General features: G+C 28.6%; 1 protein-coding gene across 1 annotated transcript; it reads left to right on the top strand.

Annotated features, from left to right (window-relative positions):
* The first annotated feature begins 9,651 nt into the window (after positions 1–9,651).
* LOC132742053 (visual pigment-like receptor peropsin) lies at positions 9,652–12,927 on the top strand. Its single transcript, XM_060730342.1, has 3 exons — positions 9,652–10,336; positions 11,795–11,894; positions 12,070–12,927. Exons 1-3 carry the CDS (start codon positions 9,761–9,763, stop codon positions 12,483–12,485), a joined length of 1,092 nt encoding a protein of 363 aa, XP_060586325.1. The 5' UTR covers positions 9,652–9,760; the 3' UTR covers positions 12,486–12,927.
* The last annotated feature ends 3,544 nt before the right edge of the window (positions 12,928–16,471 follow it).

Consider the following 16,471-nt stretch of genomic DNA (forward strand, 5'->3'; position numbering starts at 1 on the left):
TGACTGATTATTTACTTCTGTTCCGAATCTTTCAAAAAAGTCTCATCCTACAGAAATACAAAGTTTCAGGCATTGAGTCCATATTTCAAATTCCTCAACAAAGTCCCCTTTATATATATCTTTCAGTAACTGAACAAATGGCTGACCAAAATCCGTTTCTACGTGTCTATCTTATAGCGATGACAAGGAAGATGTCATTTTAGTATATCAGTCCAGAAAGAGAAAAGAAACTCTATTAGAAGCTGTCAATTTACGCAATCGTTTCCTTCACTTGGTTTGAACAAAATCAGACTATCAGACTTTATTTAAACTTTGTTTGCAATAATTACTTACTTACTTCTATCAAACATGAGTTCAAATTTTACTTCATCCGTTTAGCTAACAAGATGTCAGTTTAAAGAAACTTAAATGTTTCTGCTACTAGTACTTCATACTAATCATCACCCTTGCTTTATCATTTCCCATTGTGCTTATCCAGTATTGAATATGCCATCACAAACTTATCACTTTGAGTGGGGAGTAAATACCGAAAGGTCTGTTCGCCATTAACAGAGTCTACAATTATAGTGAAATCTTATTGAATTAGCCATTCTTAATAAGTGAACAATAGTTAGTTAGATATAAATGTTTTACTGAGACTAAGCTGAATAACAATTAAGCAGTCTTATATAATTGACTCGATTCAAGCCATAGCATACAAAACGAAGTTAATTAGAATCATTTATCTAGAATGTCAGATCTTTTTTTGTCCGAAAAGAAAGAATACATTCTTACATGATAAGTGTACTTTATTTTTCTCTTTTTTGTTCTATGCAATCTTGGTTATTAAAATTGATATGTTAAATAAAACACGTAACCTATCATGTTTTCCGACGTTTTGATACTTTTCAATATACCGAGATACTATGCTTGTCTTTTACATATAATTCTTGAATGGTTTATGTCGTCTGTTACGTGATCAACAACCGCCTTTTTATATAATAAGGATTGTCATTTCTTTCTCAATACAGATGTTTTCAAATATCAAATTGTATTTGCAAAACCCTCTTTTATCAGACTGAGCCACATCTGCATTAATAGAGTTGTAGAAATTGAGCTCTGATAGATAAAAACCATTGAAGGAAAATCCGAAATTGTCTGGAAATATATGGATAAGATATCTTTAGCTTGCTTTCATTTTTTATTTATTTAATCATTTATTTATTTATTCATTCATTCATTTTAAAATATTTGATATAGAAATTAGAGACGAAATAAAACATGAAACATTTAAGTATTCAATTCTTATCCATTCGTTAGAGAGAAATACATAATAGATAGACCAGACCACTTTAATATCTAGTAATACTCCATTTTTATGAAATTTGAATAACGTTTATTCTAAAAGTCTTATGTGCTAATCCTTTACCACAATTTGAGTAGTTAAAATAATATTCTGCTTAGAAACTACTCCGGAAACAATTATAAATAACTATCTATTGCACAAAATGTACCAACCTCCAATGTTAAAACCTCTTTATCAAGAAGTATGCTGTTTATTTTATGAATCACATAATTTATCTTCAAATGCTTAAAACGGAGCTAAATGTGATTTAGAAAAAAACATTGATAAATGCAAACTCATTGATAAAGATGCTCGTCGAAACATTGGAAATTTGTAAAATATTATGTTTATTTATTTCTTTAAAAATGGGGTGTTATTGCACCTCCGGAGAAAATTTATTGCAACCGAGCAAAATAGTTATGTCAAGTGTCATAAAGATTGATTCGATGCTATGAAGTACGATCTGAAAATCAAAAAGAGAATATTTCCAGGTTGGTGCCTATTTTCTTAATGCTAGAAGTGACGCCTCCCTTTGCTTCATTCTTATCCAGTCTTGAAAGTTATTCATCAAACGTTCAAAGTTATACACCTTTTTCATTATTTCTATCATTGTAAACGGATATGCCTAATTCTTACGGTATAACGCATACTTTTTTTATCTTTTTATCTTTCTGTAAAAAGCAATCTTTAAGATCGTAAGACAAGAAATAATATGTACTTGAAACAATGCTGTATATATGATAGACACTCCGACGTCAAAAACGAGTCCATGCGGTGTTTAAGCCGTCAAACATAGTCATGTATATCTATCTTACCAAAGATGTTATAGCGACGTTTTTTGCGATCATTCAGCACGGCGTTATTGTCGTTTTAGTGTTGTTTTCTATTCCTTGTTGTTTTTTTTTTTTTTTTTTTCATTTATTTGATATTTGAAGTATAACAATACAAACATACATATTAACATACAATTCATAGACTCATACCTATAATTTCAAAAATAAAAAAACTACATAAGTATGAAAAACATCCATTTACTCCATATTTCTACTATATATTTATTCATTTTGAATAATAGAAAGAGTATTTCAGATAAAGGGACTGAAAATTTAAAGTACATGTATATTCAAAGACCTTTTTAATATTATTTGGAGAAAGGGAGAATGAAAAAAAGAAGGATTTTTGAAGTATATTCAAAAGTATTTAACATTATTTGGTGTAAAAATAAGGAAAGAGAGAGAAAAAAAAACAACAAAGAAAATGTCAGAGAAAATATACATACACAAACATACACACAGACATTCAAAAATATACTTTTTTCCTACATACATACAAAACATACATACAATCACAAAAAAGAGACAAAAAAAAGGAACAAGCGAGCTAATTTCAATTAATTTTCTTACGTTTTATGGTTTTGAAAATATTTTTAACTTTCTCTTACTGTTGGTTTGTATGTTAGAGCGTTAAACAAGTTACCCCATTTTTGTTTGTGTGATTCAACGTTATCATTTAGAAAAGCAATTTCCTCTTCAATTTGTAATCTCAATAGCAAAAAGTTTTTGAAAATATCAAAAGTTGGTTCATGCTTTTGGTATTTCATTTTAAGGATAAAATATTTCATAAGTATGATGATATAATTTACTAAAATACTATTAATATTGTTTTTCAGTTCTCCAAAAAACACTGTTTCTAAATTATATGAGAAAACAATATTGATTGATAAAAGAAAAGAATGTAATTTTGACCATAAATTTTGTACAATAGTACATTCCCAAAAAAGATGGTAAAGCGTTTCTAAATTGCTACCACAAAAATCACATAGATTTGAATTACAAAGGCTATACTTAAATAACATTGTATTAGTTGGAATAAGTCTATGAATAAATTTGTATTGAAAATTTCTCAATGACACGTCTGTAGTACTTTTAAATGGAACCATATATATTTTTTGCCAATCCAGCTCAGTTTCTATTTCTTTTTCCCATTTCTCTTCATTTGTATTTTTGAACCTTTCATCATTTTCAAGTTGAATATTATATAAAAGCTTATTTGTAGATTTTGATTTTTTAACTTTATTTAGGAGTGTATCTTGTACTTCGTTATAATTTCTTGTAGATTTCAGACTATCAAGATATCCTTTTGGTATATTATTCACAAGCGTGTAATATTTTAAAAACTCAGCATTTTCCATACCATAGATATTTTTAAGGTCTTCAAATTTGTAGAGTTCATTTTTCCTATAATCATATAGATGTTCTAAATATAGAATACCTTTTTGATGCCATGTTTTATAGTACACCAATTTATTATCAATTTTAATATTCGAATTGTTCCATATTATATGTTTAAGGTTATCTTTTTTATTATTGTGTTCTTGTTGAATATGAAACCATGACGAAAGCACATTGTTTACAAATGAATTATGAGGAAAAAGCTTATTGATATCTGATTTCGAAAGATTACAGTCAAATATAAGGTCATTTCCATACTGTTTTATCTTTTGATTTATAAAAAGTTTCCATAATCCTCTATTGTCCTCATTTATATATCGTTTGACCCAATTTGCCTTTACTGCATTTAAAAAATTATTAATATCGATCATTTTTAAACCACCATTTTTAACATTAAGTTTTAATGTTTTACGTTTGATTTTTTCTGGCTTGCCATCCCAAAGAAACAAAAACATTGCTTTAATTATTTCTTTTATCTTATTACTTGATGGGTTTTCTAAAACTGAAAATGGATACAACAGTTTAGGTAAGGCAAATGTTTTATTACCATCACTTTACCCATAAGGGTCAGTTTTCTGTGTTGCCATTGTTTTAAGCAAATAAAAAAGTTTCTTAGTTTTGGTTCTAAATTTATATCTGTATTTATTTTGTAATTAGACGAGAAAAGAATACCTAGAGTTTTTGCTGAATCAGATGTCCAATTGAATTTTTTATATTTACAATGTTCTATATCACTTTTTGTGAGCAATTCCGCTCGTAGAACTGTGGATTTTTTTGTATTAAGTTTTAAACCAGAGATTTTGCTAAATTCCGTTATGACATATACAAGTTTTTCAAAAGACTTCACTGATCCATCATTAACAAATGTTGCATCATCTGCAAAAAAGGATTGCTTTATTGTTTTGTTCGCGATTTCTATTCCTTTAATTTCACTATCTTTTTCTATGAAATTTGATAATATTTCTATACATAAAATAAATAATGAAGATGATAATGGACATCCCTGACGTACACCCCTTTCTATACTAAAAGACTCTGAAAAATGTCCATTATTGATAACTATACTTGCTATATCAGTATAAAAGATTTTAACCCATTTTATAAGATCTTTTCCAAAATTAAATTTATCCAGTGTATCAAATATAAATTGATGGCTTAGACTGTCGAATGCTTTTTCATAATCAGCAAAGAATAATAAACCCGGTTTATTTTCTTTCTGCAGATGTTCAATAATTTCAAAAATCAGCCTTACATTTTCACCAATATATCTATTTTTCATAAACCAGTTTGATTAAAACTTATTATAGACGGCAGAACTTTTTTTATTCAATTTGAAATTGTTTTTGTTGCAAGTTTATAATCAACATTGAGCAAGCTTATTGGTCTCCAATTTGAAATATCTGTAAGATCTTTATCCGGTTTAGGAATAAGGGATATTATTCCTTGTCTTTGAAGTGTTGTTAATTTTGAAGTATCAAAAGAGTAATTAATGGAAGCTAGATAATAGTCTTTTATGCTATTCCAAAATAATTTATAAAATTCAACTGTTAAACCATCAGATCCTGGACTTTTATTATTTTTCATTTCTGATAAAGCTATTTTACATTCATATTCATTAATTTTCCCTTCATTCCTTGTTGTCTTATCTAGTTGGTCTTGTCCCGTATTTCTTCCTGAATATAGTAGTATCAACCTTTGGATATGTTGCATGTAATTTGACCTGTTGATTGTGATATTCACGCTACATAACCGCTAAACTATTTCTAAATTCCATTTGATTTGTTTTTCCTAATGTTTCCTCCTTAAAGGCACAAACATTCGTCCACTTATAGAACATTTGTCACTTATCATGGAATGGTACGAACATGTCATATTGTAACTTTTATACAGCTGTCATACTAAATAGTGGAGCGTGTTGGCCGATCGGTTAAGGTCGTTGACTTCAAACCACTTGCCCCTCACCGCTTTAGGTTCGAATCCCGACAGGGACTTTGGATTCTTACATGTGTGGAAGCTATCAAGCTAGCTTACTGAACGTCGGTGGTTCTACTCAGGCGCATGTTTGTGTCTGAAATAATGCACGGAAGGGCACCTGAGGTTTTCTCCCGCCAGTAATGCTGAAACGTCGCCAAATGACCTATACTGTGTCGATGTGACGTAAAACCTAATCAACCAAACAAACAAACAATACTAAATTGTAGAGCTTAAAGAATCGGATAGTATGTTATATAGAAATTTAGATGTGCTATAGCCGGTGAGCTTGATTTAGATGATTTTTATAAGTGACGCTTTTTCCGGACATACGTATTTCCCTATCATTGTTTTTACATTTTGTACGTTTACTCACAAAACTGATATAGTGAAAAGTGAACACTTCCATGCTTTCATAAGAAGTGTTTTTGCCACAACTTTTGAGGCACTAATTTCCTTTAAATAATTTGTTATATTTTTGAAAGTGTTTTGTTTACATTCGTCAAGATTTGTTTGTGTTAAATTCTTGCTAACGAAATAATTGTTATACGTGTTCTGGGTAAATTTTCACACATGTACACTTATTCATCTCACGGATGCCTTTGTAAGACGGACACGAATGAAATGGTACTCATTTTCAATATCAATAGTATTCTGTCAATGCCAAAATCGTTTATTCTAAAGTGACCGATTTCTACTTAACACATAATTAAAATCCATAGAAAGAATAATTTATCTAGTATACTTTGGTAATTAATAAGAAGTTAAATTTAATACCTATAAAATTCAAAATATTCACGGCTATAGCTTCCAAAGCATAGTTGATGTATTTAGTGTTCGCTATAATCTAAACAAAATTGAAAATAGTAAATGTTTAAATGTTTAATTTGGTCTATTTAAGAATAAAACGAGTAATATAACTGCTGAAAAATCAATTTCATATTTTAACACAAAAACCATCGATGTTAAAATAATATCATTATTAAGAAATGAATGCTAAATTGCTTTGATTTTTTATAAAGAAATAACATAACTCTTAAGATGCTGTAAAAAGAGCATTTATATCATCTTTATTATATTATTCAAGTCAATTGAAATATAACAGTTTCAAAGACTTGTGTTTGTTTGTTTTAATTTTTATTTTTATTTTTTGCTCCTAAGATTACACAAATAAGTATTCCAATAAACATGCAGTTTTCCATAAAAAAACTATGGAATTCTATGACAAATGCTATACATCACTCTATTCATATACTTTTAAAGGATCAACTATTTGCAATTATTCATATTTATTTAGTCGTTGTAATGCAAACTCCTAGGAAACAAGGAACAAACTTCCAAAAGGAACACCGATTCTGTTATAGTTAGACATTCACAAAGTATACAGTTTAAACTGTTAACTAATATTAGATAAAAAGAGCCCCTAACACCTTAACACAGGATCTACAGTTTTGTTTACTTTAAAAGTAAATGAATGATGTTAAACTGTTAATTGTGTAGAATAGTTAACATTTGTTATAGTATTGTATTCAATGAATCTCTGTAGGCCAAATTGAATGTCAAATACATACACATACGCATACTGTTTTTGAAAAGAATAAACATAAAAAGAAATTAATTAATTGAATTATAAGTAATTATCCTAAGTAGTTTATAAAACTCCTTATATTTCAAATGATAGATTTAAAGAAATAGTGTCATATCACCGTTACAGATGTTTTAAAAGGAAATTTATTCATTAAGTTTTTTTTTATTAATACTATAGTCTATATTACTATCTTCTATATCTTCTAGGTTGTTTTGCTTAAAAACGAAAAACAATTTAAAAGTATTCATAGATAAGCAATAGATACACAATCGTATTGTTTTTTCTTTCGTTTGTTTCTTTTAACCATTAACAATTTTAATATTAAGCGTTAAACATATATTCTTGTATTTATATTGAATTTCATAAATTATATAAACCACATGCAATGGTCTCGTGTCATAGGCTAATTTAGCCATGATATGACATATTTGATATATCTGACTATTTACTTCGTCAAACCAAGTTGATGATCAATTTAATACTATGTAGCATGAACAATTCAGATAATTTACCATCAGCTTTAATTAATAAAGTTGTCTAATGCTTTTAGCAATCATAACAGTGAATACTGTATCACTTTATGTTGATATATTGTTTTAATGTCATGCATATGCCAGACGTTGGAGGAAAAAATAATAAAAAGTACAACGTGAATAATGAAAAGTACAAACTTTACACCAGGTGTCCGATTGTACTTTTAAATTATAACAATAGATTCTATAAAGTCATTTTTTAGAGAAAATAGTTCAGTCGCAGTAACTTACTGTAAAGATATAAAATATGCAATATGGACAGAATTTCTATTGAGTGTAACCAGTTGTCCCAGTTTCTTGTGTTGGAACTGTCAGTTTAGGAGAATCAAGATGAAAGTTTAAGAAGATGGTAGAGTCAAGTAAAGAAAGACTTTATAAACAGGTTCATTATTTATACAGAAATACATCCCGACAATTACCAATTAATTAAATTTGTAGTTACTTGGATCTGAAATCATCAATACTAACAACAATACTTTGAAAAACAAGGCAGATCCAATTCACGTCAATAGCTGTTTTTATATAAAATGCGATGCACAGAAGAGTATGTCTGTTTCACGCAATTAATTTTCTTAAGAGGACTTTGAATCATTTTTTAAGGAAATGATAAACAGATTTTTTTACATTTGTAACTTAGTTAAGATGTACAGAATGCACATAATTCAAACAATATACGTGTAGGTCTCTGTCTGCTACTGAAAAAATATTAAACCGTCTTCCTGTCCGAATAAAAAAGAATGTTTCATCATTGGGTATCATTATACAATGATAATATATTTAAATATAATTTTTATTTTTTAATAAAAAAGCTGTTTAATTTTGCTGTTAAATGTGAAGCTGAACATTAATAAAAAAATAGAAGTAAATGTGCATTGTTATAATAAGACTACTGTAAATTGCAGCTAAAATTAACACAATATGAGCGTTTAACTGGAAACTATATCTGCAGCCATATGTTTCTTCATATGTTTTTGTCCATTTGTGTTTTCTCATAATACTTATTATATTCTGCAATGTGAGAAAATATGTATCATTAATTTAGGTAGCGGTGAACACAGTTTTATAGTTCAATCAAAAAATAATATCTATCTAATATACACTTATGATTTCAATTGTAAAATTGCAATATAAGTAACGATTAAATAGAGACATATACTTTTCTCAAATAAAAGTAGTTGAAAGAGAAATGATCGAGAAAACAAAACAACGCAATATTTCTTGTAAAATTATAAGTATTTCTTCACTATATGTTGAGTTGAATACTTTTCTATAATGTTTAGAGTTTCGCAATTTATAGCTATAACTAATGCTTAAATAGTTAATGTTACATTTAAATATACATTGATATTGAAGGAGTGAATGGATTTATTACCTTAACAATTTAAAATATGCGTACTATTTTCATATATTAAATGTTAATCACTTTCTACAGTATTTATGTATTTTATACCTAGACAAATCAAGTCGGGTAACTTAAATTGTTAAACAGTTGTTTGTTTATCTTGTTGAATTAAAACTATTTTAGTATTGTTTAGATAATCGATCAACCTATACTTCTACGGCTTTAGTTATCTAACAAGGAATTGCTTTTTTGGTATCAAGTGACCGACATGATATCCGGATCAGCGGTGACAGACAAATGTCAATTGGGTCCAATGACTGAGATCATTTATCAAGGAGGAATTTAGCAACGGCCGATTATCAAAGAAACGGTCTCTTAAATCCCGATTCGTTCGATGAGCTTTTCAGTTTGAGTTGCACGGACGGACAAGACGTATTTACTATAATATTTAACAGTTTATTTTAATGATAAGGATATGACTATACAGTGGAATAATGATTTTTTTAATTCGAAAACGATTTCAAGAGAAAAGTTTAGAATAAAACATACTGAAGGTGTATTGGATATTTCATTTTACTCTGTGATTGATGTGGCAGCTGGTTTTCCTATAAAAGCTGGGGAAGACTTCTTCTGCGTCAGTTTTGCTCAATATTGGACTTATGTTTTTACTAGTGAAGCTGAATCATGTACTTATTGGTTAATTTACATTTTTCATTGCTGAGCAAGAATTTAACCAATAATGTTTTTGTTAATTAATTTACAAATTATACAATGTATAACGTTATTGGTAGTGTTATGGTTATTATAATGATTCTGGGAAATTTGGAAAATTTTACTGTAATCTATACATACGCTACGAATAGGAAAATACGTACAGTTGATAACTTGTTCATTGTCGGAATTGCTATCAGTGACATGGGGCAAGCTATTTTAGGAGTACCACTTGTTGTTGCATCTAGTTTTAGTAAGCATTGGATATTTGGATATAGTTCATGCCAGTATTATGCCTTCATTACAACTTTTCTAGGAATATCTCAAGTTGCTTTGTTAACCTCGTTAGCAGTAGATCGTTACTATATTATAGTACGATGTAGCAGAAAACTGTCGAATTCGTTTTGTCGGAGTATTCTTACAATTACAACTTCGTTCCTGTTTGGTTTCGGGTGGGCTTTAGGACCACTTGTCGGTTGGTCAAGTTATGAAGAGGAAATTAAAGGAATAGCATGTTCTGTCAGTTGGGAAATAAAAGACAATAATCATCTTTCATATACATTCAGTTTGCTCACATTTGGCTGGTTTATTCCACTATTCATAATTGGTTTTGGTTATACAAGTATTGCCTGGACGGTAAGTTATTGAAGCAAATTTACTTTTAACAACTGCTTAATCTTAATATTGAAAATAGATATCCTTAGTATTTTGAAATGACTTCTGTAGAATGTTCAACAAATTTTAAGTAAAATTTAACGTAAAGCATAAAAATGAATAAAGAAGATGTCCATGTAAAATTTGTATCAGTGAATAACAATTCCTTAGAAATATTTGCATCATAAGAATATTCAGCCCACTTCAAATACATCACAAGTATCCATAAACCTTCAAAATATAATCATTTTACGATTCAAATATGATTAAAAAATGCCGCAATCCGGCAAATCTGTAAGTATTGCAGAGCATATATCGGTCTAAATTAGGAAACTAAATGCTATATATGGTGTTATATCTTTCAAACATTTTGTAAATCTGAAATAGAGTAGATTCTTAAAAACATTTAAACAAGTAATCATCGTAGGAACGCGAGTACCACATTTCATACATATTTTTCTGTATGCATTACCCTTTACCTTATTTACACACATTCTTTTTTACACTTTGAATATATTTACTTAATGGCATTACATTTACAACCTTGTTCAGATCAATTTACAATATTGGAAAAAATATATGTACGTGGAAGATAAAACATTACTTTCAAATAACAAATGACCTTGATATTCATCCAGAATTGTGTGTTTTTCATTAACAGTGACAGGAAAAAACATTAGATTACATGTACATGTTACACAATAGTACCTGTACAATTTGTAAATTGGCGAAATGATAACCGTTAATTGCGAATGAACATACAGAAGTATCAGGAATGAAAAAGTTTTGTTCGTTCACACGCTTGTGTTTTGACCAATTATCTTTGAAAATGTTTATGGCTTGTAATTGGCAATTATATGTGATCGATTGAACTAAAATGTTTTCAGTTATTTTTCCTTGACGGTTACAATCCCCCAGTATCTAATATCTTAGAGCATGTAAATATATTCACAGATATCAACGAATCCCGAATTGTGACATATGACTTTCTGACGCATGAATGTTGGAAAAACAAAAACTGTTAAAACAATGCATGGCTTCGAGATTTTATCTCCGAAAGTTTAATTTGCTATTTACGCAAGTGATTGGGTGAGAGAGTAAGGAATCTTGACACCAATGGAATGCTTATGGGAAGAAAAATTGTAAAAAAAACGACCTACGAATCTTATATTTTATTACCCGTTAATCAACAAGTTTAATGGTACCAACGTCCAAATAGGCTCGTATGTTCTTATCACCCTTTCAAAGAAATATACTTTAGTAATAAACTTATTAACGTCTTTTAATTGCTTTTTGTATCATTTATATATTCCTGTCTTATGTTTCAAATAATTGATTCAAAGGATTCCCGAGCTTCCATTGCGAAATTGAATCCTGTCTTATTTATGGTCAACTTAGGCAATTTTGTATGGCAATAAAAAATTGTTATGTTATTTACAGATATATCAAGAAAAGTCTCTCCATCAACACTTACGGAAAAAGTCGGTTCGGAGGTCAAGTAGAGACAAGAAAGTGTCTGTAACTTTATTTTTAATGATTGGTGAGCTACTTTGTCTACAAACATATAGAATATAAAACTGTATTTAAATTACAGAAATAAAGCATTTTAAATATACCAAGAGAATATTATTTACGTTAAACTTTTTTGCATAAAATCATGTTCCATTAATATGGCATATCATCAAAATTATTCTCTAGAATTCTTTTATTTTCAGGTGCTTTTATTTTATCGTGGCTGCCATACTCTGTTGTGTCGATGTGGTCAGCTTTGGGAAACTACGAATCTATTCCTGCTTGGTCACAAGTAGCCCCAGCTGTGTTTGCTAAATGCTCAATTATTTGGAACCCTATTATATATGTGGCAAGACATAGTTGCTTTCGGAAGGCAATCAAAGAGAAAATTATATGTTTTACACACATGAATATATTAACTATAAGAAGGAAAACGGACAGAACAATAAACTTATTATATCTTAATATGATTAACAAAAACAAGAAAGAAGGAACACACGGTGAAAACGTGTTATTGGATTCAAATTTTCACAACAACCAATCATGTGGCGATTTGGCTGAAACACTTTACATTGACGCATCTGTAAATGATAAGTTGGATATGTCTGAAATGGTTTAATCACAGAAACCAAAAAACAACAAAACAAAAGAATATTTTTCATAAAAGATGACGAAATGTGTGCAAGAATTATTAAATGTAACATATTTTGGATTGTTCAGTAAATACATGTCTAATTGAACACCTCACTGACAGAGAAAATATTTTAAAACTGTTTAAATTTGTTTATAATTTGATTAAATATGACATTTTCTATCTTTTTCACACAGAAAAACTTTCACATAAATTGTTTGGTTTGAACATAAAATTATAATTTGCAAGACATAAAAGCACAAGAGAACAAGCCATTGACAGGATTATAGCTTTTTAAAATACCAATTAAATTAAACAAAATAAATGCTAACTAACAATAGAATGTGTGTTATTCCATTATATATAAACAGTTCGTCCAACAATACATTCATTACATAACAATACATTGGTTCTCTTTGTAATTAAAGCATTTTAGAGCATATCAATGCTTGTGTTTTGTTTTCAAGTAAACTGGTTGCTACTTTCAAATTTTCATAAAATTATTTTCTTTTTAGATTTTAGCGCATGAACGTTGAAAAGCATGCCTCTTTAAAAACCATTTGATGAAATTACTTCATAACATATCATATTCCTTTGCATGTTTGTTACTTTCTTATGACGTCACAAATTAAATAGCGTACACGGTGCATTTAAATTAAGATACGCATTTCTCAGGTCAAGCATATGGAAAATTTACCAGACTTTATTTAGGATTTTATTTTGCAATCAATTTTTTTTTTTTTACAAATTGACGAACAGCTGTTTATTTCCACCTAAGAAGAAATTCAATCAATACTTAATTTGAATTGCCTGTATACTTGCCTAATATGACAAAAAAGTTAGAAATACTGTTTCAAGCTAGGTTCGATTAATGTAAAACAACAGTTTGTCATAAGAAGCGCCACTTATGCATTATAGTTTGCATAAACAACTAAACTCTACTTTACTCATACGTACCTTAATTTTCCTGGAACAAATCAAGACAAAATAAGATTTACCTCTTGTTTTAGTTGATTAACTCTGGACGTTTATTGTAGAATTAAAACAATTTGTGATTCTGAAACAATAGCTTGTATTGATAATTATAAATGATTTTGGTGTGTCGTATTTCTGAACTTTTTGTACGTGAAAAAAGAGAACGCTCAGAGCGGTTAATCTCATTTGTTTTAAATCATATAGAAGGAAGATGTTTTTTCACTGCCGAAGAGCATTAGGCTTTCATACTCCCGCTGGGTATACAATGTTTTTATGTGAGACGTCGAGACATAAGAAATTACTAAAACATAAGCATTTGACAAGTTTGAGTTTAAAACTTCTCCTTTAAAGAAGCACGAAAACAAAACAAGCATATTAAATTGTAGCCTCGGTTTAATGTCATGATTAAATATGAACAATTTATCACGCATCCTAGCTTAAGCTGCGTTCAGTTATTAACACTTAAAGTAATTGAATTAACATCATTTAATCCAAACATTAACATAATATTATTGTTTAAAAATGCTACCAATTTACTCCATGAATAGGACTGAATCAAAACTGAGAATGTTCAAAGCTGTCAAATTCATTTTTAACGTTTTAACATGTATTTTAGTAAGTTATAAAAATATATTTACGTTTATGCGCATTGCTTCCAGGCGTCAATCTTTCTTTACACGTTAAATGCGTGTTGCTAAATTATAAAACATTTTATTCCGTTTGTAACCTTGTTTGATTCATAATCAATGGTTCTGTTCAAGACTTGTTGCACGGAATACTTCTTACGATATCTCTATGCAAGGATGAATTCATTACGTTTGATAAATGTTCATTTAAGCAAGTTTAGGCTAACTTAAGTTATTATTGTAGACATGTATTCATGCTGAACTTTTAGTGACACAATCTCTATTAAGTTTTATTTTTATATTGCTTAATTATTTGCAAAACCAAATCTGTCTTACAACAAAATGAATACCCAATTAGTTAATGATTATTTGTTTATGTGCAACAAAGTGTGTAAAGTTTTATATGCATTTAGTATCACTCCTAAGTTTTTCACTCAAGCAATTTCAGTCAGGTCGTATTGATAACTACAAGTAGAAATCTAAATAAAAATTGAGTATATCCCCTACTGAGACCTTCTTCTGTCTTTGTGTGCAAAGTAAAATATCTAAATGTGATGTTTTAATCAAACAAAGGTGAATAGCTTATGTGTATAGCTAAAGTGTCATTTTTTCTCTCAAGTGCTATTGGATATCAATAGAGAAAAAGACAAAATACAAGTGTATATAAATTTATATAAAAATATAATATAGTAAAAAAGATTGTTATTCGGTGACATTTTTATTTAAATGTGGTAAAAAATCATACGAACATATGTTTTAAAGACGTTTTCCGGAGTTTATATATAGACATATATGAACAATTAAAAACAAATTAATGTACCTTGTCATTCTATTTTCAAATTAAGGTTTTTACATGGAATAAAAACCATTCAACTTCATCCGACATATGATATTTATCTGGTCCTTTACGAAGAATGGTGGCAGCAGGTGTATATTTTCATTGTTGTTATTCTCTTTCTTTTTTCATTTTTTATCAATGGATATAAAACAGGTATTTTCTCTCAGCTCGAAAATCTAAGTCTCATTGTATTACAGATATTTATTTTAAATCATATGTATATAATGTTGTGAGAATAAGAAATATCTCAGTCGAAATATTTTGATGATAAAATAGTTCATCATATACACTCATATACAATTTATGAAACAACATTAAATAAAGAAACATTTTTTGTTTAGTTTGACTCTGTAATAAGGTTATGTTTTCGAATCATTTGCATTTTGTATCTTCTTTTAACTTATTATTTTTAACAAGTCTATTAATATTTTGAAAGCGTGTCTTTCTCAAATCTCCAATGCTACGATAGAGACCAAATGAAAAGTTTCACATCCGTCCTTTAGTGACGAACTATCATAATAAATATATAAATCTCATCATATTTGGGAGATTGTGCTGTCGAAAAGTATAAAGTTAATTAAAAATGTTCCAGACCATAATGTCATAATTTATCTGTGTTACTGTACAGAAGCAATGCAATTAACGAAATAAGTAGAGACATATGTCATCCACAATCGAAAACATGTTTTAAGACAACAGCATAATGATATAATAAAACTAATTGAACATTGTATTGTAATATTTCATGTTAAAGCTGCAGTATACTTGTACCACGTAAGAACTGAATATCATTCTAAACATACATATATGATGTGTCACACATACAAGCAGTTACTTATTATAACCATGTAGCAGCTTAACAAAATTGATAAATATGGTGACTTAATTGAATCATAAGTTACCTAAAATATTAAAAGAAAGACATGTTTTAAACATTTATTTTATGAATTTTATATAATTCATAGCCGCTTTGCACATTATTAATACATTTTCATCTTAACTTATGTGCCTACATATATATAATCTAAACGTTAAAAGTAAATAACAATATCACTTTTAAGAAGCCAGATACAATAAAACTGATTTAAGTTATTTCTCTTCTTTTCTTTTTTTTCTTCTAACTATTAAGATTAAGTAGCGTTTGGGTGTAATAATGATTTTGTAAATTCCAGATTTTTTTACATAATTATGTAGAAATAGGGTCATACAAATACTTATAATAATAATAATAATAATAATAATAATTATAATGATACAATATGATTATAATAGTAACTTATTTACAGACGGTATCACATACAGATAAAACGATTTGCTATATCTGATGTACAATGCGACTTTCAATATAAAGTCAAATCAATGGGATTTAATAGAAATGATTAAATGGTTATCAAAGTGTTAACATTTATACTTAACTTTCAATTTAGCATTAATTATCATTAAACATCAAGATTTACTTTAGTGCATTATTTCAAATCCGCAATAAACAGCAGCCATTCTAAGACAACCAACCGTTATTAGAAAAATATTTTTAA

The sequence above is a fragment of the Ruditapes philippinarum genome, unplaced genomic scaffold, assembly GCF_026571515.1.
Source record: "Ruditapes philippinarum isolate M1 unplaced genomic scaffold, ASM2657151v2 ctg3887_1_1_1_1, whole genome shotgun sequence".
In the NCBI taxonomy this organism is placed as follows: domain Eukaryota; kingdom Metazoa; phylum Mollusca; class Bivalvia; order Venerida; family Veneridae; genus Ruditapes; species Ruditapes philippinarum.